Source organism: Strigops habroptila, chromosome 4 (assembly GCF_004027225.2).
Source record: "Strigops habroptila isolate Jane chromosome 4, bStrHab1.2.pri, whole genome shotgun sequence".
NCBI classification, from domain to species: Eukaryota; Metazoa; Chordata; class Aves; order Psittaciformes; family Psittacidae; genus Strigops; species Strigops habroptila.
Genome location: NC_046358.1, coordinates 15,464,823 through 15,490,727, shown reverse-complemented (window position 1 = coordinate 15,490,727; position 25,905 = coordinate 15,464,823). Strand labels below are relative to the sequence as shown.

The 25,905-nt window shown below is 44.2% G+C and overlaps 1 protein-coding gene across 1 annotated transcript in view; it reads right to left on the bottom strand.

Annotated features, from left to right (window-relative positions):
- Positions 1 to 7,458: 7,458 nt before the first annotated feature.
- Positions 7,459 to 25,905, bottom strand: part of TTC9 (tetratricopeptide repeat domain 9) — a 29,540-nt gene continuing 11,093 nt past the window's right edge. The window contains exons 2-3 of the mRNA XM_030482982.1: positions 13,579 to 13,761; positions 7,459 to 8,611 (exon numbers count right to left, since the gene is read on the bottom strand). Coding sequence (XP_030338842.1) covers positions 8,532 to 8,611; positions 13,579 to 13,761 — 263 coding nt within the window. The 3' untranslated portion in view covers positions 7,459 to 8,531. The remainder of the gene's footprint in view (positions 8,612 to 13,578; positions 13,762 to 25,905) is intronic.

Here is a 25,905-nt window from a genome sequence, read left to right as displayed (position 1 = left end):
AAGCAGAGGGATGCAGTTCTTTCTGTGGGAAAAGAATTGTGATGTCTTATTTCCTGGAATCTGACTGTTTCTTAATCAAATAGGATGCAACTCAGGAAGGAGTGTTGGCTGCACAGATACAAAAGGACCTGATGGTGACAGAGCAGAAGAAAAACTGGGATGAGTCAAAGCAGTCTGTGGAGAGACTTGAACATGAGTCAACGGTGTCTTGCTAGAGCAAAGAACATGTAAGTAGGCCTATCGTTTATAGGACTTCTGAAATCGTGCTTCTGCTCTGTCTTGTGCTGGAATGCCACATCTGGAGAACTGTTCTGCTTTCAGCACTGCACACCAATAAAGATGTAAACCACCTGGAAGAAGTCCAGAGGAGAGTGAGGAGAATAAGCAAGGAACCAGAAAACTTGCTGAGCTGCAGAAATGTTAATGGAAGCTGAAAGATCAGAGTCCTAGAGAAGAGCCTTTCACAAAGATCAGGAATTGCTGCAAAGTGAGTGATTTTTTAATCATATCTACTGTAGCTGAAAGAAGAAGTAATTGGTTTAAATCACTGCAAAGGAGACCTAGTTGAAGCTTTAGTAAAAAGTCTCTTAACTTTTCATCTATGAATGGAGTGGTATTTGGTCATGGAAGGCTTTTAAGAACAGGTTAGATAAACATCTCCCAGGAACAGTTTAATCTGACGTAATTGCCTTAAGGCAATGAGGTGATGTAGACATTCTCTTGGGGTTCTTTTCCAGTCCTCCTCCAGAGGAACTGAGCCCCTCCGAATCATGAGAGTTCAGTGACACACATGGATATTTACAATTTGCCTGTTGATGTTTGGAGTCCTTACTACTCAGGTTTTAAAGGGCCTTTAGAAACAGGGACCTATCTCTACCTCAAGATGACAGTGCAGTCCCAGCACCAAAGACTGGGAGAGTCAAAACCTGTGAGCGTTGTTAGCAATGGGAATATGCCAGTCAGAGGTCAGCCCTGGTTTTGTGAGCTTGCACGGCTGGTGTGAGAGCCTGGCCTCCAGGCTACAAGTGGGTCAGACATCTGTTCTGCCCAGCTGATGCTGAGACATGGCTTTTTGTGCACATCCTGGCTCAGCCCCCTCGCTCAGCCAGAGGCCATCTAAAGGATCCTGTGAAAGGGCTCGCAGCTTGGCTTGCTAAGCTTATTTCAGGGAATGGGCTTATGTGCTTTCCCTGAGTTGATGCTCACAGCTTGCCAATGGGCAGCCAAGCCTCAAAGATAACCTACTGAATTCAGCAAGCTGTTGGTTGGATCTAATTCAGCCCCAGCAAGATGCAGGAGACCGGCTTGGAGTGAAGGAATATGCCATTTGCATGTGGCCATTTTTCTCACCAGTAGTTTGTAGGAGGTAATATGAAACAGCTGGGTTTTAACTGATGCCAAGAGATTTGTTGTAACCCAGTACTGCTGCTGTGTGAAGTGGAGGAAGTCTGCAGTCACTGCAGCTCTATCACCAGCTCTCTTCAGGGAGCTGCTACCTCAGTCCCTTCAGCACGTGACTTTCCCCTGAGGCTGTTCCAGGCTATACTAAGCTGCTTTCTTTGGGCTGCCATCACAAAATGAGAATAACACTGGCAGCCAGACTGGCTGCAAACCATCCATTGTTGGTTAAGAAAATGAAAATCCTTTGTTCCCAACTGTAAATTACCCAGCTGTCTTTCTAAGCAGAATCAGAAAAATGTTCAGTCCATCTGTTTCCTTCTGGGCAATCTGAATACGTGCTTTTTTTCATTAGTGGCCATTAAAATACATTTTAATTTTAGTATCATATGCTCAGAAACAGTTTCTGTTTAGAACAAGAGTTAAAGGTGCTGCTGCAGGAGGAATAAGGTGCAACTGTATCTGAGTTTGAATCACTGCTGAAGCAGACGCATTGACAGCAAAAGTCTCCCCCACCAAACTGGAACAGCAGCCTGACTTATGAACAACTTTGGCAGAAGGGCTGGAATCAGAAATCATCATGGAAATTGAACTCCCTTATCAGCCTTGTGAAAAAAGCTTTCATTTGCTTTGTTTCAAGTCTCAAAATACTACTGTCCCCAAAACACGTAATGAAGGTGGGTTACCACTTCCAGCTAATACAGGTCTTGAAATGATGGCCCTATGCATGTTGTGCCTATCCCTCTTGCCCCAGTGTTGCTGTCATGAGTTGAAAACCACGTTAAGGCAAGGTAGTTGCCCTGTGTCTTGGTTCACCACATGGAAAGCAACAAAAAAGCGAAGAAAGGGATCAGCATTTAAAGGTCCAGCATACAGCCACTGCCTGAAGCCTTCTCCTTGTGTCCTTAGGAAGATAAGGGTCTCACTCTTCCTCCTTTCATCTCCAGGGTCAGAGCTATGTTAGGGTCTGGTCAACCAGATGCCTGAGTCCTACTTGGCACAAGTCCTACGTGTGTCATGCATGGGAAGACTTGCTACCAGCTCCAACTTTTAAATTTCCTACCATATTCCATTTCTCTATTTCCTCTTTCTCTTGTGTTTCAGCCCTTATTGTATGTCTCATTCCAAAAATCCATCCTCTGCCCTGGAGTCAGAGCTTCTGCCAGGCCCTTCAGACTTTCAGCTATGGTTGTCTGTGTCTCTTTCTCCTCTGTTCTTTTTCCCACCTAAACTGTCCTTTGAGATACTCGCATTCTCCTTTCTCATCCAAGGATCCCAGGCTGTGAATTGGATCTGCTTTGATTGATGTGTCGTGAGACTTTTCAGTCAGGCTGGTTTTCACATTCAGTGAAATTCTCATTTCCCTTTGGATATCTTCTCCCTCCTCTCCCTCCACAGGGAGCATGTGTAAGCAGTTATGTTCACTGCAGATTCATGGCCAAATGAAAGCCTGCAGAACTGGGAACTCGTATAAGCAGTAATCAGTAACCAAACATTTGCCCAGCTCTCATTTCAAGAGAGTCAAGTCGTCAGTAAAAGTATGTCAGGACTGGTTGAGTTAGTTAGAGCAGGTTGTGCTGTGGGATGGACTGGGCAGCAGGATGAGGTCTGGTCCAGCTCTCTCTTGTACATTTCTGCCTTTGGGGCTGCACCCCACAGCCCCTTTGTGCACCCCACACACACATTCATTTATGCATAGACTGAGGAATGCCTCCATAAATGCTGGAAGCAAAATCTCTGGTCAAGGTGATTTAATATCAAATCTAGCTCTGTTACCAGTAGCAGGTCTTTTTCCTTTCCTTTCAAAATGATTTTTTTTTTTTTTGGGCAGAGTTCTTTATAGAAAGCTTTTCTGCCACCTTCAGTGCTCATATCTTGCATTTTGCACATCAGTATTTCACTGTAGTTAACACCAAACCTTTACAGTACTGAGGTAAGCTAGGGTCTGATGCAGAATATGTACAGGTGCAGACTAATCACAGTTTTGATTTGTAGCTCTGATAATATACAAAAGAACATGTGCTCATATGCTTCTGTTAGCTCAGCTCTGGGGAGAAAATAATATAACAGAGTACACTGGTGATTCACCCTTCCTCTGAGCTAATCTCCCATCGCCTCTGTTGGCTGTGGTGGGCAACAGGGAGCTCTCATGAGTGCCATGTGTGACAGGAGTCTGGGCATGTATAATCACTGTAGGTCTGGTGGCACCAGCCAAATTCCTCTTCCTATTCCCTAATGCCCTTGGAGATCCACCTGGCTACATTATAGGTTATTTCCTCACCAGTGATGGGGAGTTGCCAGAGGTAGCTACAAGCTGGCACAGATACATGCTCCCCAGCAGGCACAATGGAGTGAAGGGGAGCCCTCTGGAAGGAAACAAAAGTTGTGGAAGTTAGTTTTGCAGAGCTGCTGCTATTTATAAAACTTGACTGGCTATAAATGAAGGAGAAAAAGGTAGGGCCTGTGAAGTCAACCTCTCTTGGAGAGCAGCTTCATTTGTCACTGCCATGGTTGAATAGTGCCATACATGCCTCTTATCTGTCCATGTAACACAACAGATGCCTTCCATAGAATAACAAGTGAGCACAGCAAGGTAGTTTCCTGGGCACTACACAGTCTATTTATTTCCTGATTCTCCATCACAACCACTACTGGAAACAGTTGCTGTAGGCACAGCTCTCTGAGCTGAACAGTTTAAGCTGGCCCCTTGCTGTGACAGAGGGAGCATCTGTCTCTGGGAAGAAACAGAGGGGATTTTCCCTTCCTATATCTATGAGGCCACTTACATCCCCTTCCACCTCACATGTGCCTCAAAGTCACACATTGCCACTGGTTTCCTCTCATGTTCTTATCAAGTATCCATGAATTTACCTTCCTCCAACTGTAGCTGTGAGAGGAGCCAGGAGGGTGTCTTGTTTTTTCATTGCCTCCACCGAGCAAGCATGGAGGCTGTTGGTGTGGTAGTATAGCCCACAGCGCTTAGTAACTGAGCAACTCCTACAAAGATCAACTCAGAACAATCTCTGGAAACAGTCTATACCAGGTGCAGTGATACAAAGTCCTACTAATTTATATGCAAACCTGTGGATAGTATTAAGGAACCTGATAATTTACTGCACCCTCCCAAGAATCCCATCTGAGTGGCACATTGCCCCACCGCTGTCCATCCTTATTTAAGTAATCCCGAGCCTCTAAAGAACTGTGCAGAGCAAGGAGTTTCACAGTAGAAACCTGGGAGGAACATCAGTGTGCTTCAGGGTGCAGAAGGAAATGTGAATAAATGAGCAGAAAAGAGGGGTGGTCAGCATGTCCTGTATGAATTTGGTTTCATTTCCCCTTTGCCCAGTGCATACCTTCCCACTTCTCCTGCCCCTTGTAAAGAGAAAAGGCAAAGAGACTGAGCATAAAGAAAACAGTGCAGATGAAAACTCTGAAGATCTCATGTGAAGCATCATGAGAACACACATGATGGGCTGTAGTTTGGGGCGAACATCTACACAGATGAAGCTTGGAGAGAAATTCTAGGAAAGTAAAATGGAGATGTACAGCTAGGGGGATGACTTTGCGCTCAAAATCCTTCTCTTCATCTTATAGACTCCTGGGTTCACTGGCAATCAAGACCTTCGCTTTCCCATCCATTCTGGAAACCAGTCATACCCTCTTCTTAACTTAAAGAAAGACTTCTCTGTCCAGGCCACTCTGACCAACTGCAATGGTTAACACATATTTGGAAAAATTCTGCAACCAGCATGTGTTTGTCTTCTTCTCACACTTTCAAAAATGATTGTGCTGGAGGAAGGAAGCCTCCCCCCCTTCTGCTCCCTCCAGCTGGAAAATCACCTCTAATCTTACTGCCTTTTTTCCTGCTGTGCATCCTGCCAATTTAAAATGGGTTTTGTTATGAACTGTAAATAACGTGGATAAGTCTTTGGTTATTTTATTTTTTCTAGTTTGGTTCTCGTTCTGCCCATGAACCTGGGTTTGGCTTGTATTTTGCATCCCATGATCAGCTCATCTCTCTCTCATTTCAACCTCAGTTCCTGCTTGCTGTCCTACACTCTGCCTGGTATCTGCCCTGTTGTTCCTGCTGTTTTCACATGTGGTTGGTGAACAATCTCACTTCCCTTTGCAGTGGAGGCATCTTACCCTACTGGGTACATGGAGGGGCCTGTGTTGATTTCCACATGTACCGCAAGGTTGAGGAACTGCTGCTGTTTCTCTCCTTGACATGCAGAGGCCCCCCACCCGGAGTTTTGTCCATGTTCTCTCAAGCTCTGTATCACTGTGAAAACATACAGATGCTGCATAGTTGGCAAAATAGTCCCTTACTGTTTTCTTTCTGGTGGCTTCCTTCTTCAAGCTCCTCGTGTGAGTGTGGACTGCTTGCAGGTACTCTGAGTGCCAAGGTATGTAAGGGCAACCGTTTAGGTTGTTGTGTAGCACCTGGAGGCTCTCTGACATCTTTTTCATACGTACACTGACACAATTCCCTCTTTTCCCCACACTTTGCAGTGCTCTTGGATGAAAAGAGCCTGAGAATGGATGAAAAGAGGCTGAGAATGGAGGAGACTGTACTTTGGAGTCTGCTGTGCCCTTTTTATACTAATGTATACATGGGGCTGATGCACTGACAGTATGTCAGTGAAGCCATTGTCAGGGCTAAAATTGTTTCCAGACAAAGTGACAGTCCATGGACCTTCCTTTCCAGTGACTGGAGAATGCCCTTTCTCTTACATTAAGGTCATGACTAACAAGCCTGCCTTTGCTTGCCTGAGCTTTCCTGTGGCAGAGACTGCTTGTGTAGGTGGTGTCCTCTCCTCCTGCATGGCCTGCAGGATGAATCCTTATTTCACTCCTAGTGGAGACACACACAGCTGTGGAATTAACTCTCATGAGCAACATGAAGTAGGTGGGAGCCACCTCTATTTTAATTTGCTGTGTGTTGTGATGTATTTAGAATATGGATTGCACTGCATGTGCCTGAGAACCGGAGTCTTATTAGCTCTGTGTTTTATACAATACCAGGTACATCTTACATGCACCCAAGCACACCTCTGCCTAACCTTTTTTTCTGGTCTAGTTAAGAGTCACCTACAGAATTGCCCTCATCTGTCCTCTTTAACTCAATTGTTGTCCTAGCAGCACATGTAGCCCCTTTTATTTCTTGGATGTGTAGTGGTGGGCAGAGGTGCTTGCTGTTTCTAGCATGTATGAACCATGCTCCATCTGAAAAGGTGACTGTGCCGCCATCAGGATGCAGCCCTTTCCTTTGCAGGGCTACACACAACGTTCCCAGTTTTGAAAAGCAGCTGCTTTACACCACCCAAGGAATATGAATCTCTGGTGCCAACCCAGGCAATGTAAGTTTCACACAACTGGTGTAGGTCCACCTTATGTCAGAGACTTATACATCACTTTAAGATGGTCCCCTCCCCACCCCTAGCATGGGCTGGATGTGTCCCTGTCCTAAAGAATAAATTTTCATTTTTTTCGGAGATGGTGGCACAAATTTGCCTTTTCTCTTGATGTTTTTCTATCAACTCTTTCAAATTTTGGCTAAAGAAAAATGTGGCAAGATACCAGAGCTGGAATGTGAGATGCCAAAGCCAATTGTATGCATACACCACGTCTGCTGGGACCAAAGCATGCAGCACTTGGCTGAACTTTGTCTGTTCAGCTGTGTTTCAGTTTCCATGTTTCAGCTGAGGGTCAAGTGAAGTATCTCTGTGTACACTCACTTCACACTGACCACCATGGGATGAGACCATTCATTTACATCATGCAACTGGGAGCAGGTCCCCATGGGCCACTGATGGGGCAGGCACACTGGAAATGTGTTTGTGGCACTTGCTGATCTCATTATTGGCAGTTTCAGAAAAGGACCTTTGAGCCAAGGAACCTGAGCACTTAGAGGTGATCTGACTGCTGAGGGAGGTCTAAACAGGCCCTATGGGCTGCTGAAATGGGCTTCAAAGCTGTTGGCCCTGCCCTGTCCTGCCTGTCAGCACCATGTTCTCCTACAAAAGAAAAAACCAGGACACAGGAAGCACCAACACAAGGTGGGAGAATCAAGACCTCAATCCAATGTACTAATAATACTTAGCACTGTACATCACTGTACTGTTACTTACAAACATTAACTAATATATCCTCACAACACCCCTGCGAGGTAGGGAAGTAGTATTATCGTCGGTGTACAGACAGGGAAACTGAGGCACAGAGAGGCTAAGTGACTTGCCCAAGATCACACAGCAAGGCATTGGCAGAGCCACAGTAAGAATGGAGATGCCCCTTGTTCCCCACCCCATGCTGCCCCCCACTAGACAGTGGTGTCTGTCTGGACACAGGGAACTCAAGAGGTCCCTTCGAAAAGCAATGCCGGGACTTGTTGCCCATTAATAATTTTTATTTGCCTTGAATGAATTATTTCACAGTTTTTCCCTCACACTGTACACCGTGCTCTCACAGTCCATTCAGTGTTCTGTGGCAGTCCACAGCCTTCTCCTCCGGCACCAGGACAGCTCTGCAGGGGTTTTGTAGGGTGCTCTGTGCTTTCATTAAGAGGATGTTTAGAAACAGTTTTCACTGGCATTAGACTGGGAGCATGTGAGCTCTCACTGGAGACAGATAACACACACTGGAGAAGCAGGCAGAGGGAACTGATGGTAAAAAGGCATTTGCCATCCCCTGTGACATGACCGGCAACTCTCTTGGTTTCTCAGCTCTTCCAAGCTCCAGTGATCACTCAGAGCAGGAACTGTTTGTCTCCAGCTTGCTGGTCAGGAAGTTGTTGCTCTGGGGGTTGCTTCCCTAACAGGTAATAGGCAGTAAGCTCAGGACCAGAAAGGTCCCCAACATTGCCTGCTCCAGGTGTGTGGCACTGTCTTGGAACAAGGCTGGCTGTAGCCATTGTGCTCTCCTGCCACGGGGAAGGGGTATTACCATGGTTGGCAAGCAGCTGTATCCAGTGCCTAAGTCTCTTTTATTTTCCAAACTGGGATTCAATGAAGAGCAAGGGCAAGTGGATGGATGAGGAGATGAGGATGAGGCAGAGCAAACAGGAAAATCCACCAAATGAGCTTCTGGGAAGGAAATGTTCCGCCTTGGGCACTTCAGCTGATGCGGCTTCATTTTCACAAGGCTTCTTTCTCTCTCTGGGAACATCTGCTGAGCTTCATCTCTGTCAGCTGAATATATCGTATGACATTGGTATCTGCAGGGAAAGAGCACACACATACACATATGGTGGTTACAACTCCCTGTGGAAGACAGACACACTGCACCTTCATCCTTGGTGCATCACCTGGGGAGCGACATGGCTCCAGCGCTGCCTGCAGGAACAGCATTGGTTGGAAGGGGCTCTGAACCAAACCCTGCAGCTTTGGTTTTGGAGAACTTGGTCTGATTAGTGCTCACCATCCCTGTTGCTCATCATCTTGCCTCAGCTAGTTTTTACCTTCTCTCTGATTACTTTTGGTCAGCGCAGTTGAATTCACACAGTTGAAACTATCCAAGTCATCCTTGCCTATTCTTGTGGAACAGTACCTCTATTGGCTTCCCTTCCCTCAGTGCCTGCATGCAAGCCCCTAAAGGCATTTTGTGTAGTTATGCTCTGCCTTTTCGCTCTCCTATTCCTTTTACAGCCTATTTCACTCTTCTCACATTTTTCCATAATGAGTTGAATTGAGAAGAGCATCCCTCACGTTCTCTTTGTACCCTTGCTTTCCTTAAATTTCATATTTGGGAGTCCTTCCATCATGACACTCTGCATTTTTGTCCTATGCTATATGCTGCAAACTGCCTTGGCTGTTCTACCTAATGAAGTTCCTAGGGGCAGAGAACCACTGATTCATCCCTTTAGAGAGCTGTGCAGGTAGTAATCTGAGCCTTCTTTTTCCTTCCAGTATTTCAGTGCATCAACACAACACACAGAACATGTGAGTTTTGTTTTGCCTCCTGGCCTCATCAATGAGGGAACCTGTTCACCCTGAGACACAGGGTGATCTAAACAAGTATTTGTCTCCAGACAGACCCCAAGAGTCTGCAGTCATGGTCAATCATTTCTCAGATCATGTTGGTTTACTATCATGAGAGTGACTTCCCATGCACACAGCACCCACATAATGGTAAAATCCATGTGGTATCAGAAGCAAGGAAGCAAAAAAGTAGCCACTTTCACTTTATGTATTGACTTTAAAATAGTCCTTTCCTCACAGCCTTACTCAGACAAACAGCCAGAACCAGCTTAGTCTATTATTAGACCTTCAGAAAGCAATCTGAAGCACACTGCAGACCACAGTCAGAGGGCAAGCTTGCCTCCTCATCCAAACCACACCAGCTAGGGAAATGAGAGGTGTTTCAGCTTTCAAAGAGATGAACAAATTACTGGCAACATATCCAGCACTAGCAAGTGTGGGTACTGCACCCACCAAAGCAATTGTAGGTGCAAAGTTTCCTTTAAACATGAGTTTTATTTAAACATGAGTTGTGCCTTCAGCCAGAGCTGAACCAGTGGGAGGCGAATGGGTTTCCCTTCACACAGAGCTCTCCATAAATGTGCCATGGGATAGCAGTGGGCTGTGGCAATGCTGCTGTGACCTCCCTACTGAGTCTTCTGCAAATTCAACTGCCTCATCCTGGTCAGTCCCAAGGGTCTGACTCAGTGATTAAGTTACTTCCCGCATGAGGGGTGTTCTTAATGAGCTAAGAAGTTCTGCTGCTGCTTGTGCTAGACAAGCTGCACCAGTATACTGAGCTGTTCATGCAGTAGCATTTCACACAAGCCCAGAAAATTTCAAGGTAGCTTTTTTAAAAACAGAATTGGTTTTAGTTGTGCAGCCTCCCCAGGTGAAGAAATTTAGCTGAGGGGGTAGCCCTGAACTTCAGGCCTAAAATGAAATCAGTGCATATGACAGGCAAGTGGCTGACTCCCAGCAGTGTAAAGGCAGTACACACAGCCAGGGTCCTGCTGTGCCACCTGTGCCTCCCTGCAGCTTCTCTGCTCTGTGCCCCTCTAGGCTTTGATGGGTCTGGGTACACATCCCTGCTGCTGAGGTTCACACGTTGAAAGTCTGCCTGGTGCAGGCGATAAGTGATAACTGCATAAGCACGTTAGGAAATCACACCTGCCTGGGCCTGCAGGGGCTCAATGCCTGGCTGGGGTTGAGGTGGGTTCAATGCATAACTGGGCAATGAAAGGTTGCCAAGTCCCTTTGGCTTGCAGGTAAGGGAGCTAGCTGCTGATGGCACAGCTTCACTCACCTGGGAGATTCCCACACGCCTGGGAAGCCAGGGGCAAAATAAGATGTAGCTTGATAGAGGGTGGGAGATACTCCTATTGCAAGCTAATTATAAATCTCCCAGACAGGTTTTGACTTGTTTTGCTTCCTTTTTGAGGGCCACTATTTTACCAAAGAGAAATAATGGGAGCAGTACTCTGCTTACAAAAGTGGAGCCCAGTCTTTGTCAAGTCTTTTCCATCAAATAGTATTGCACCATACTAGCTCTGCCTGCAGAAGTATTTCAAAGCTACATGTAAGTGTTAATGAAAACTCATCTCTCAGTGAGGAAGAAGTGATCCCCTTCTGCTAATGTGGAAATAACAGGTAATGACAACTCAGATGAGGGGTCAGATGCATACAAAGAGATGCTGGCAAAGCTGCAATGGGAACATGTCTCCTGGCTCTTAAGACTGTGCTTGTGTCCTTGTGCAGAGTGGCCTCTTGCCATTTTAAAGGTCATTTCGACTTCTCCCTGTAGCTTCAGAGCCCCGTTGCTTACCTGTGCTGCACACACTGTGGCCTGTGTTTTGTCCCCAGGACTTCTGAGTTGCAGGGGTTCAGGAAGGCAGCTCCTGAGGTCAGCTCTGAGCCTGCTCTCTACGCAGCATGGGAAATTTGGCTTGTATGTGCAGTCCATGTGATGTTTGAACACCAGCTTTCAGTGCAGGGCCAGCAGAGACTAACTGTGGGTGTTCGATATTACCAGGCCAGCTGATGTCCAGTCTCAATCCCAGTCAGTACCTACTTCAACAAAATGTGGCCTCACCAGTGGAAAAGAGCTGAATGAGGCTTGAAGGTAAAGAGTATGTTTGGCTGCCCATGCTGCACCAGCCTCTGAACACAGAGTTCATGGAGGGCTGCATGTACGCTTTGCACAATTTAACAGTGGTTTCCCCCTCCCTTAGTAAGGAGGGTTATACAATTATCTTGTGTTATTCCCATTTGTTTTTGTGATTTTTGTTTGGAGGTAGCATAAGAAATCAGGCCAAACCCAACCTTTACCCTTGACGGATGGTAAATAGCCATAAGGGATTTGCTGTGCTGCCCTTTAGAACAGTAAAACTCTTTGCTAGCTAATTCCTCTTTACCATTTAAAATCTCCCCCACCAAAGAGAATAACTGCCAGTGCTTTGTGCCAAAATCATTCCTTATTAGAAAAGAAAGAACACATAGAACATGACTGTAATAATAACCAAGTGCTTTCACCAGTGAGACTAGTGAAACCTCAGATAAAGGAAAACAACTGCATTTTGCAGATGGAGACACTGACTTATTCCAGATTACAGGATAATTCTTGATAGTGTTACCTGATTCCTACTGCTGTGTTTTAACAGCCACATCCTTTCTTACTGTACGTATTCACTTCTTTCCCCCTGAATACCCTTCAAGTTTTCCATAATCATAAATAAAACAGTGGAACAATGGCCTTGACTGGTCTAACAATAACAGTGAAGAGTCTCTGATGCAGAGCTGAAGGCCAGAACTATTTTCTGTATACATTAAGGGCCTTTGGGGACACTTTCTGGTATGTTTTTGTAGCAAGCTGTGGTATTTGAAGCTGTTGCTGTTGAATAAATTAGTATTTATTTCAAGAAGCAATGAGGAATACCAAATAAATAGTATCACACGGTGTGTGGGGTGGGGGAGCACAGAAGTACATATTTTAAAAATGGAAGCAAAGTCGTTCAGCTAAAAGGACTTTTTCACATCTAAGCCTAGTCAGAACCTCAAGGTTAGGACAACTTCTGTTTTCCACTGCATAGGCTTCTCCATTTCCTGGTTCTGGCAAGGGCTGAAAGCAGAAGGGTACACTGTAAACTAAAATAGGTTAAACTGAGTTTTTGAGCACATTTGCTGAGGGAGTGTGGGGTGTACAGCTGTACTGTCAGACTGCCTGGAGCCCATGGCCAAGTGCAGCAGATGGGACCAAGCACCCTTGTGGAAGAGGAAGGAGATCCCAGCACACACCTAAGCACACCCTCCCTGGTGCTGCTCCAGGGCGCAGCCACCGCAGGAGCCCTGCAAGGCCAATGCCTGTAGCATGTCGAGTGCACTCAGCTCTGACAGCCTCCCCTGTCTACTCTAGCTCAATGAACATCAACTGCACTGTGCTCTGCCAGGACCCAGGCTCACTCCTGTTTCACACCCTGTTCTCACCTTTCTCTCTTGAGTTCAGGTGGAAGAGCTGTGCTGTGGGGCTTCCGTTTTCCTTCCTTATGAGCCTCTAATTTTTGAATATTACAAAATTCCTTTCTTTCAACAGAAATGGTTTAAACCATAGCGTGGTTTTATCTCCCTGTTAGCATAAAGGCTAAGTTGTTTGAATATATAATTTCTTTGCTGTCCCAAAATGAATTGTTGGATTTTGACACATGGATGACAGATATTTGAACACGCAAGTGGCTGATTTCACAGCAAAAGTTGAAGCGTCCCGATGAATGCTTTGTGAGTAAGTGTCTCTGATCAAAGTTGAATACTAGCCCTTTACTGACATGGTGGAAGGGATTGCTATTGAGAATTAAAATAGTCTCCTGGCTTTGCAAAGGGGAAAATCTGAGTCAGAAAATGTAATGGTCAGGATACACTCTTCGACATCCAGCTTTCTTCTTCAAAAATAAACAGGGGAGGGAAAGAGAGGCAGGATCCTCTCCATACAGGTGGCATTCCAGCAATACTGTCATATTCCAGGTTGTGCTGCAGCCTCAGCAAGGGTTAATCTTTGGGCACTGCAACCTTGCTGCACTACATGAGAGTGCTTGAAGGAGAGTAGAGCTAAGGATACAGTGAGTCATGCTCATCCCTGTGGAAATCAATGCAATTGAGTCAGGGACAAACTAAGGCTGGTGAAAAGAAATGCAAAAGCACTGAATGCAAAGCCACATCCCCGCTCCCTTGATACCTGTTGGCTGGCGGGATCTTGCCTCTTTCAGGTAGTAGAGGGCCTTGTTGAAGTCACCCAGGTGGTAAAATGCCACTCCTGATCGATAGAGCGCCTTGAAGTTCTCTCCTTCCTTCTGAAGCACTTTGAGGCAGTACTCCTTGACTCGCTCATAGTTCACCAGCTCGGCCTGGAGCAGGCAGGCTGCAGGGGATGGGGATGATGGGCAGACAGACAGACAAACAGGAGAACATTAGTGCTGTATTTCTTTCTGCTCCTGCAATCTGCATGGTGGAAGAGAGCAGCTTAGGTGAGGGAAATGACTCAGCCCCATGATTCAGAAAGGGTGCAGTCATATGGATTGTTTGCCAAATCCAATTGTTTGCAATTTAAACACCAACGCTTCTATTTTTGGCACTGCAAAGTGAAGGGATTATGTTTGTTCTGGGGGGGGGATGTAAACATCCCTCCATAGAGCAGGAATACTGTGGCAGTGACTGGCTTTGGATCAGTTGTAGTAAAATCACTTCTCTGACTGAGGGCTGGAGCTCAGGAAAGTACAAAAAGGCAGTCAAACAGTTATCTGACAAAGGAAAAGGGGACTAAACCGGATTGAATTTTTTATTTGGCTTCATCCAAGGCTGTTAGATTTAGATTTACAAATAATATGTAAATGTCTTTTATCCAGGGGGTCCTGTATGGAGTTTTGCTATAGAAAATGATACGGGGCTTTGCTCGCTGGAATCTGCTGCTAGCAAACCAGAGGCACCTGGAGCTGTAGGAACAAACGTGCTACACAGTGTGCTTTCTATAAAATACTGCAACACAAGTTCATCCCAAGAGGTTAGTTCTGCTGACTTTCTAAAGGAAAAGGTAAGCACAGTAAAGAAACAGTGTGCTGAGGACTTTGTGTGCTGGAGGATAATTGTTGCATAAATGTCAAGGAGCTGAATAAAATTCCCATAGTGAGTTTCCCACAACTAGGAGCAAAATAAAGAGGAAAGGGGGAGATCCTTGAGGCAAGCTTTACAGCCCTGTTCATGGTTTTCTGTAGTACTTACTCTTGGGTACACTTCATTAGGTGTATTGGGCGTTAAGAATGGTTTTTGGGAATGGTTTGACAAGAATAGGACGTGGTGCAGTCACAGTCTTTGGGGAGCTGTGCTGTCTACGAGCCCACCTGATGCTGCAATCCAAGGCAACTTTGGGAATGACAGAACTCAGGGAAGGCAGGCAGGATGCTGCTGCAAGGATCAGTTCAGAGGCTGGCAGTGACAAGTGCCAGGACATGGAGAGAAATTTCCCATGGCAGGTGGTGTTACTCAGTGTGTCTCTGGCAAGGAGGAGACTCACTGCTCCTGGAAATCCAAGTTGTCATAGTTCAGGTCTCACCAATGAACAGAGAGACTTCATTTTTTGCATGGTAACTGCAGCCTGCAGCTGAGAGGATAGGATGCTGGGTCATAACAGTTCTTGATCGCCTTCCCCTGCACCCCTAAAGTAAGCCCTGCACCCTCTCTGTACCTCACCTTAGGTTTCATGAGCAGGAGGTTGGCTAGATGATCTCCAGAGATTCCTTCCAACCTAAATTAGTCTGAGTACGTGAATCGGCTAACATGGACAGAATGCATTCCTAATCCAAGTACACATTTAAAGCTTAAATAGCTAACTGGGAACAATCATAAACAGGCTTTTATCAGTAGAGAACTGATGGGTGCACATGTGTTGAGCAAGGACTGCAGGTATGTTTGTTTGAGTGACACAGTAATACTAACAGCAGCTTTGTCCTATTTGCTTTAATGATGGACTCTCAATATATTTTAACAGCTCCTACTATTAAAGTGCATAGGTATTTCAAAGGCATCTGATTGCTTGCTTATTTGATTGCCAGTTAAAAAACACCTATGTTTCTAAGCTTAGCAGCATTTCCTTATCCAGAATTTGTCCCTTCCTATTTGTCAAACATTGATTTTTCTCACTCTGTTTCTAACGGAGCTTGAAATGGCCGTGCCTTGTTTTCCTTTATTTTTTCAAAGCTATTAAAAAGATGGCTGTGTAAATTTACTGCTGGCTTCACAGCCCTGGAAACGGGATTGCTTTGTTTATCTGCTGACCAGTAGCATGTACAGTAGTGGCAGTAGCTTTCTGCATGCTGCCAATCTGATCCAGCCTTTCACGTTCTGTGAAACTGCCTTTCAGAGCAACTGAAGGGGGTGGATTTCAGTCTCTCTGTTCATTTATTACTTGGTATTTCCAGCCAGAGTCATAGAAAGGACTCTGTGAAAAATTACAGGCATTCTACTCATGTATATTAACTCAGTAATTCCATACTGGACTTGCTTCACGATTGGTTTAAAAGAAAAGAAAAAGTCTCCCGCACCCTGCTAACTCGTAAACCTGAATGGGCTCCCAGATACCCAGCTGGGTGCTCTATGTGACTCGCACTAACTATAAAGATTCTGCAGGGCATCCCCACTAACCATGCACACAGCAGAGACGAGTCAGTACCACATGGCTAGCAGGAGAGACGCGTGTTTGTCTGAACAAAGCAAGCAGATGGACGTGCATGAAACAGTTCTGCTGGAAGAGTTGGCCATTTGGAGAGCCAGCACTGGAAGAGGCTGTTGGAAAATGAACCTGGAGGGAGAATCTCCCTTATAAATATTTAGACGTGCATGCTTTCAGTTCTTGGTGGATTGAAATGATCTTAATGGACTGTGATTCAATGCAAATATTGAGGCTGTTAGTAACTCAGCTTTCAGAAACGGAAGAGACATGGAACCATTGTACTTCCTACTTAAGTCAGTCTGGGGAGAGTTGTTTCGAAAACATGCTGTTTTCCTAAACAGACATGTGCATCTCTGGGAGTATGTGTTTACCATGTCAGCACTTCATCACCCTCCTCAGTTCATAATATCCTTTTGAGGAACAAAAGAGTGAATCCTTCTGAGGAACAGAGCTCACTCAAAGAGATCAAATCCAAGAGGTTCCTCACACTTTCTTGAAATTGAATGGCCTTGATCCCATACAGCACCATTTCTAGAAGCTCTCTGGTGATTAGAAGGGTGTCCTTTACTTGTAGATGCAAATCTATAGTTACCTGTTCCCTGCAGATATCATTGTCATTGTGATATTGCATCTGGTGGCTATATCTCTCCAGCTCAAAATGTAGGGTGTCCTGCTTATCCACAGTGTGAGATGGTTCTCATCATACTTGGTTATCATTCTCAATTTGGCAGCTGATTTATTGTGTCAGCTTAAGCAATAAGTAACTCCTAATTTTTAAAACCATGTATGTCACATGGTGATGAAGAGTCCATATCTGCTGTAAATAAGCCATCTGAAACTACTGGGTGAAATGTGCTATGGGGAGGGGGAAAAGGTTAATGCTATTAGCTCCAATGGAGGGGTCCTGTCCATCATGCTTCCCAACTGACTGCTGATATTTAAGCAAGGAAATAGGAAGTTTGGCTGGTTTTCTTCGTAAGAAGAGTGTTAAGCCTGAATTCTAATTTGTGGACTCAGTCTATGCCAGCCAGTTCAATGAGATGCAGCAATTCGAGTGGTGCAGTACAGATCTGGTACCAGTAGATTACTGTTAAAGCTAATTTGTGTGGCCCTGTGCAGCGCAAGGTTAAGTAAAACAAAGATTAGAGCACCTGTAGAGCCAAAATACATCTATACCTCTAATCCTTATCAGTAGCTGTAGTTACTGATAGGCGGGAAGTTGTAACTAAATCCTGGCAGTTGAGGGATCTGGATTCTGTTTTATTGCACCCGGAATTAATTTTCAATTTCAGAGTATCTTTCAGGTAGGTATCTAGGTTTGACAAGTGTCAGGGAGAAAGGATCCATGACAGCCCTTTTCTCCCAAAGGTTAATTACTTTAATTGTTTAAGAAATGTCACTACATTTCTATACTGATTTTTTTGTTTGTTTTGTTTAGCTGCAGTTACTAGTCACTGGCGCATTACTAGCCACACCTTTGCTACCCTGAAAAGCTTGTGTTTCCTTGTTGCACTGGTACTTTCAGACTCTGATCAAGTCACTCTTTCAACCCTTCTTTAATAGCCTGCATAAAGAAGTGCCAGCAGTTACTTACTGAAAATCCCGTATTTTTCAGCTTTTCTCACTTTTATAGCTATTCTCTGAGCCCTTAAAATGAAGTTTAGCTGGAAGTGCTGTCAGTTAGCATCTTACCAGAGAAACCTCTTCTCTGTGAATACCTCTGTGCGTTTTGCAAATAGCTCAGTTTGGCCTGAACTTTTGGCTTCTAATTTTGTCTGAGCTAAGAGCTAAGTCTGGAAGTAGGATGTAAGGATTTTAACATGGAGATTTTGAACAACAATATGAAAAGCCTTGCCTACCTGGCAGTTTTCATCAAAGGATAAATCTGCATGCCAGAACAATCCTCCAGACATAGTTTATACCAGTGGCTAAACTCCTGTTGTAGGCAAGGCTCAAGACCTATCCATGTTACAGAACACTTAGGAGGGGGAGCCAAATTACCATGCAAACAACATTAGCATATCCCTACCCTGTGGCGTGTTCCTTGGGCACAGCACACTCTGTTAGTCATAACAGGAATTCCATTTGCTGTTGTTTTGGGAGATGAAAATGCCCTTGCCTTACAGGAATATCTTGGGTTGCACATTCATATTTCACAAACTCCTGTCTTGTTTGCAGTCACACAGGTAAGCTCGTAGCACTGCATGTTTTTAAGATTGCCTTGGTCCTTCCAATGTAGGAAAGAGTCAGTTGCTTGTAATTTTAATGGTCTTGTAAGTTTTTGGACTAAAATATTACATGTGCCATGTCTGCCTTTAATGTCTGCTTGCCAGCCAAGATTGATCGGGTATTTTTGAAAAACAGGCTAGGGAAACATACCTTATTTTTCCCTTGTTAAAGCGCTCTGGTCACTGTCTCTTTGGATTTGCCTCACGCCCTCTCATCCTGTGGCTTTGCAAGCTGAAATCTGGCAGATATCATTTGTGTCAAGCAGGTGCCTTCTGTTATCCCTAGGGTAATCTACAGCTGGCCAACTGATAACCTTCTGAAAATAAAACCAGTATAGGACTGCAGATAGTACACTGTAGAGATGCTCTAGAATTTGGTACCCAAATCCTTTGAATACTCAGTCCACGCTGGGCACAATCTGAGCTAGGAAAAAGCAGGGATTTGGAAACTGAGAGGGCAAAAAAATTCTCTTACTGGCTCACTGGTCACAGGAAGAAAGAAGAGCAGAAAGTGGAAACCAAGCTGAGAGAGGTTGTCTCGGTTATGACAGACAGGCAGGGAGACAGATGCTTGCAAGGGAAGGAGATCAGGGCTGAGAGCCACAGGGGGACAGAGGCACAGAACTGTTGGTGTGGTGAAAGGGGTGCATGAGTGGTGAGTTGAGATCTATTGTGGAGGCAAAGTCTGGGGGGAGAAGGGGACTTCAGAGTTTGGGACAAGGTGCTAAGGACATACAGACACAGTGCAGCCAGTCCAAGGACTAAGAGGAGCATTAATAGCAGTGAAATCCAAGCAGAGCAAATTAACCTTCCTATGTGGCAGCAGCTCCTCTAGCAGATCACTTAACCACAATCACATCCCTGCTCTGAATCATCTTTTTGTCTGCTGACTATATTCACCAAGGGGTACTAACCTGCAATGCTGAAAGCTAGCCCTTGAAATATTCCCTGGAGACTGGAACAGGTATCTTATGCAGGAGCTAATAGCAAGTCATCTGTTTGAACCACTCTTCATATACCCATGCAGAATGATCTGAATCCAAGTGACCTGTGCTTTCCTTTTGTTAAGAACAGCCTGTAGAAGAGAAGCTTCGTGGAGACCTCATAGCAGTCTTCCGCTATCTGAAGGGGGCCTACAAGAATGCTGGAGAGGGACTCTTCATCAGGAACTGTAGCGATAGGACAAGGGGTAATGGGTTTAAACTTAAACAGGGGAAGTTCAGGTTAGATATAAGGAAGAAGTTGTTTACAGTGAGGGTGGTGAGGCACTGGAATGGCTTGCCCAAAGAAGTGGTAAATGCTTCATCTCTGGCAGTATTCAAGGCCAGGTTGGACAGAGCCTTGGGAGACATGGTCTAGTGTGAGGCATCCCTGCCCATGGCAGAGGGTTGGAACTAGATGATCTTAAGGTCCTTTCCAAGCCAAACCATTCTATGATTCCACCCCTTAGACTGAAAACCAACCATAGCCTGTATTGATTTGTTTAGTTGCAAAGCGGAGAGAAGTAGCTAAACCCATTACTGCTTAAATCTGAAGTGAATATTCCCTCTTTACTGTATTTATTCTTGTCTCTACTGCTGGAGCTTAACAGCCTATGTGGATTGTTATTCCTTAGTGAGTGCTAGGTACTCCAACCACTACAAACTCAACGTGTATTTCACAACCTGACAGTATCATTCCTAGAAATAACCACAATTAAACTCTGCAAAATACTTTGCTTTCTGGTATGATCTTGCCCTAAGTGCAGCAGCCATCAGCTTGCTTAAAATATGTTTAAATTGCAGGAAGATGGTGCATATTCTTACTCTGGTTCTACTTTTGAAAACATATGATTGATGCTTTGATAAAACTGCTTCAGTGTTTTATTCAGACGTTTGATTAAGACCTTTATATATCATTGAACAGGCTTTGTTCTCATCTCTTTAAGACTTGAAATAATAGGGCAGACTAGGAGAGTCTCGTACTTCCATTACTTCAGAAGGCTTGGCATCCCTCGTGGTGATGTTCTTCCTCAGAAAAGTGAAAACATGATAGTGACAAGTTCTGGTTTGATATGTTTGGGAAGAAAAATTATTGGAATATAACCAAAAAAAAAAAAAAGAAAACAGGGAGGAAAAAACGGGAAAAATATTTGTCTTTGAATAGACAGCAATCTTCTAACCATGCCATTAATGAATGTATCATTAATCTTCACATGCTGCAGTCTGTGTAAATTGTGTTTACAAAGAGCACATGGATCTTTCAGTGTCCACTGGAAGAATTAAAAGAAATACCATTACCACGAGACTGAAAATTTCACCCATGTGTTAGTAATATAAATTATAATTAATTTCTAAAATAAATCAGGCAGAATATTCCTCATAAGATGATGCTGAAAATGTAAAGGGTTATCTTAGTTTAAAAGTAAATTTGGACTTGAACTACTGTAATTTTAATGTACATCATAAAAAGATCTGGACTACTGGAATGCTTATCCAAACTTCTCTGAAGTTGAAGTTCTTGATCCTGAGTGTGCAGATTGCACAGGCTATATGTGGATGGCACAGCCCAATTTTTAACCTGTATTTTAACCTGTGTTAAATTTGCAATCTAGACTAGCACTAAAAGGAGCCACATAACAGACAGGAATGTAAGAAGCCCACACCAAGGGAACAGAGCAGAGGTGGTAAAGCATCCATATCTGCACTGAACTCCATGTGTGCTGTGCCTTTCAAAAATGCAACCCAGCATTCCTCAAAAGAGGGTGTTTAAAGCTTTTTAATTTTTTCCAGAAAAATGCTGCATGCAGTTTCACTACTAGGCTGAGACACTAATTAGGATCTGCAGTTTCCAAACAGTCTCTTCCCTGAAATATTTCTCTTCTCTCTCTATAGTCCAAGCTTGCAAACAAAGAGGATTTTCTGGCTTCTCACCAATATAAAGCTAATTATAGACAGCTTGATAATGTCTGGCAATAATCTGATCAGCTGACTCCTAGCTCCCGGACAACCTTCATGGGATGAAAAGGGAATATCAGAATGACAGTACAGCTTTACAGCCAGTGGCTCTCATTTATTCCTCTCCAGGTACCAAAAACGCCTAAACATGCCCGTATGTTTCTGCTTGCAGGGAAACGTGTGGAAAATTAAAATCCAAACTGTACGACAGGTTGTCTCTCTCCATGGAGGGATTAATGCTAAATGAGGTGTGGATCCACAAATGTTTGGAGACCCCAAAGAAAGCCGCCTTTTCCAAGCAGCCTTCCCCTTCTCAGCCTGCCTCTCAATTTGTAGATACCAGCTATTCCTCCCCATCCTGCCTGTTTGCCCATGCTTTCTTTCCCGTACATAGCATGGTCTCCTTCAGTTCTCTGCTGTTCCCAAGTCCTTCATACCTCTTCCAGAAGAAAGGCCCTGACTCCACTGTTCCAACTAGCTTTTCTAGGGGAGAGAGAGACACTCTCTCATCAGTAGTGACTGGAGTATGCTGATGCTTCCACCATCATGAATGTGAAGAGGTATCTAGCAGTTCTCAAAGGAGCTGCTGAGCCTGTGTGTCTGGCTTTTTGTGGCTGGCAGCCCACCCTGGGACTCTGCCTACTGCCATCCCTTGGAGCTCACAGGGCTGATGACAAAGAGATAAGTAACAGCTAATGTGAGCTGTCAGAACACATCAGTTTGAATTCAGTCAGTGATAGGTTGATCAATCTTGAAGATAAAGGAGAAACAGTAGACATTGCATATCTTGGCTTTTACATTAGTCGGATGACAAATTTTAGTGACATTTTCTTAAGCAAATTGAAGGAGCACAGTCTAAATGAATAGGCTTAACTCTGTTAACAAAGTGAAAGACAGTATTAAGTAGGGTTCTGCACTGATCTGTCCTAGGCCCCATGGTATTTGGTATTGTCAATAAAGACCTAAATGACAGACTGCAGACTGCCTCATCAATTTGCAGATAACACCAAGATGCGAGGAGCTGGTGTATGTTGGAAGACAGGGGTAGAATTCCAAAGGATCCCCACTAACTGGTGGTGTCCTGATAAAAATAGGATGTAATTCAACAGGTGCAAGACAAAGGTCCCACAATTAGGCAGGAAAAAAAGACCAAACAAAAACCACTAAGTAAGTACAGCAGGAAAATAGTTGGAGAGCACAGAAGACAGAATATAAGTCCTCAACAAAACAGTGAGGGAAGATAGGCTAACAGTGTTCATATAAGTAAAAAGAACAAAAAACCCACAACCCCCAGCCCTATAATGCAATGAACGGTATATTCGGGATACAATCTATTCTTTTTGTACTTTGGAGGTAAGAACAAGGCTTTTGTTTCAGCTAGGAAGGACTTTTTAGCAGTGAAGCATTGAAAAAGACCGCTTGGGGAAGTTGTGAAGGATACTGGCTTTGCAATTGTTTAAGAACAGCTTAACCAAACGTTACCTGGCATATGTCTTATCTGTACCCTTGAACTACACATAGGTATGGATGGAAGACTCTCAAATTGCTGTTCAGCTCTGCAGTCCTGTTATTGATTGTCCTGAAACACTGAGAGCATGAACGGTCCTCAGTTCTCCTTGACGGCTCGCATTTAGTGCTAATTCCTAACAGAAGGTCCTGTTGGAGGACGTCAGAGCAAGATCCTGGCCAGACATGTGGATATGTAAGCACTTAAGTAAGAGCAGGCATGAATGATTTCTGCCTTTGCTGTGTGTTTATGTTCCTGTACTTCAGACTCTTCTAATTTCCAGGAGCGCAGTTCTTTAGAAGTGTTCATTATTTTGAAATTATTCTTAAGCTACTTTAAGGCAAATTTGTGGTTATTTATGCCTTTTTTTTCGGGGGGGGGGGGGGTGTGTGTCACAAATCAGTGATATAATATTGCAGTTTTCCTTCAAAGGAACAAAGCTTTGCAAAGCAAGGAATTTCAGCAAACTTCTCATCTGATCCTTGTAGCTTCTGTTTTGAAAGAGTATTTTGAACTACCAGTTCCTGTAGTTACTGGTCCTTCAAATCAAAACCAAAATTACTGAAAATTCTATGGTACTATTAAAGAAGTAGTTAAAACCTACAGGCCAAGCAAACAACTGTTTTCCAAAGCAAAAATCTGCCCCCAACTGTGTACCAGCAAATCTTCATTCTACCAAAATGAAGAGCTTCAGGTAGATATGATAGTAGCCTTCCAATATCTGAAGCGGGCCTACAAGGATGCTGGAGAAGGACTCTTCATCAGGGATTGTAGTGATAGGACAAGGGGCAATGGTTCAAATGTAGATCTAAGGAAGAAGTTCTGTACTGTGAGGGCAGTGAGGCACTGGCACAGGTTACCCAAAGAAGCGGTGAATGCTCCATCCCTGGCGGTGTTCAAGGCCAGGCTGGACAGAGTCTTGGCTGACATGGTCTAGTGTGAAGCGTCTCTGCTCATGGCAGGGGGTTAGAACTGGATTATCTTAAACTCCTTTCCAACTCTAACCATTCCATGATTCTATGATCTTCATATTGCATTGTCTAATCTCAATGCCTTTGATTTTCCCAACCAGGAGAGATAGGAGTGAAGTCCTAGCAAACCACTGGTAGAGCAAGAGCTTCAGTCAGCTTTCAACTGCTAGATCATTTTGATTCTATAATAGTCATAAATACTACCTCCTCCTGCAGCCACATTTGAAGAGATGGAAGTCCCTTCTGTTTGTATTTGCCAAGGCTGTTATTATTGATCTGCCAGGTTAAATCCCCTAGAGGTTTTCTCCTCTCTGACTTTGTATTTATCTAGTAATCTTTGACCTGTCTCTATCTTTTAAAATCAGTATTCATGTAGTCCAGTCTAGTTCAGTCAATATGACTTTAGACATGTTTTGCCTTCAGATCTACTATTTCAGTTGCTATTTATTCTACCGCCTTTTTCTCCCTGTTTGCTTTTGTTCACCTTGTGTTGCTTTACTCTCTCACTGTGGCACCTCATCTACATCATACCCTTTCCTCTTCCGGCCTCCTGTTGCTATTGACACCCACTGGGGGAATGTAGTCTCTTGAGTTCTTTCCACAGGGGAAAAGTACATAGGATTTTATCCTATGCAAAACATGGGAGATCAGCAACATCAGATGGTGACAACCATCTGATAGGTGCCTGGAGTTCAACAGCAGTCCATCTCTAACAAGTGCTATCAAATATTTTATGATTCTTACTGGAATATATTACACAGTGAAATTAAGGTCTTAATGGATTGATGGGTTATTTTTAAACCCATCTGAGACAAGGAGGAGATTTCTCTAAATAGGGAGAAGCTTTGGAGGAAGTGATGGATTTCAAGCTGCCTTCTCTACTGAAGGGTAAAGCATCCTTTGCTCAGTGGTTCAAACAACTGACAGCAGGACTATGAAATGCAGCTGGAACAGCTTGAAGGCTCTCAAATGAAGTCACTGATGGTTGTGCATGTCACCATTGCCTCAAGCCTGGCTTACTGCAGCATGTCCAATTTGGGATGAAAGCCTGTACCACAAACAAGTCACGACGACGTGCCTGTGTAACATCTGTGTGCTGTGCCCTGTGGTGGCTCACAGTTCACCTCCCGGGACACATGAAAGAGCTGACAACTGCGGAGTCTGCTAAGGAGTGGAGAGCAGGCTGTCTCTGAGCCACCTCCTTGTGTATTCATACCATGTATAACTGATTGGAACTGAAATGCTTCTGGTTTTCCCTTGAAGCCTCCCTCGCTGAAAAGTCTCATCTGGCAAGATGGTCAAATGGGAAGAAGGAACATTTCCTTCATTAAAATAATAAAACATGTGCTTTATCCAGATCCAGTGTAGCCCCAAGCCTTTTCATTTTAATGATGTTTTGAAAAAGAAAGAAACCTTTATGGCCTCTGTGGGATGGATGGAGAGGAGAACAACTGACAGAATCAAAGAGCAAGAGGATGCCCAAGTCAACCGTTTTCTATCTAATTGAAGAGACATAGGTATAAAACAAAGTTTTCAACTTTATTTTCTTTAAATAAATGCGCTGAACAAACTCACAGAAAAGAGTGGTTTGTCAGGATCAGTGCCAGTTAACCCCGGCTGTGTCAGGCTGTGTCACCTGGCTGAGCTTTGACATATGATGTAAAGTGAGCTTAAGCATCACCCTTTCATGTAGATGGGCCTCTAGCATTCTTGCCTCTTTGCTGCCCTCCATTTGTACCTTATAAACTTAGTACCATTGAGATATCAGTCTCTCAAATCTAGTTGGCCAACAGGTTTGAAAATTATTGAGAGGGGACTGACGCTCAGGCCACAGGAAACATACGTGTTGTGACTAATTTCCTTTGGAAATCAGGCTGAAAATGAATAAACTGAAAACCAGAGGGATGATTCAGTATATTATTTGCTTGAAAAAGTCAGGGGTTGAACTGTGCAGGAGCAAAAGGCAGTCCTCTAATAAGGTGTCTTTAATATAAACTGTGGCAAAGTGCTTCAGGTAAAGATCTCTGATCATTTGCAAACCCTTCATAAACCGTGTCTATGCAATGCAGTGCTGGTGGTGCAAGAACTCTAGGTAGCAGTGTGTGTGTGATTTGGAGCACATGGAAGGTAACGTCCACTCAAAGTAGAGAGCTTGTTTCCAGGCACCAGGAACACCAGAATCATTGCACTGAATCAGG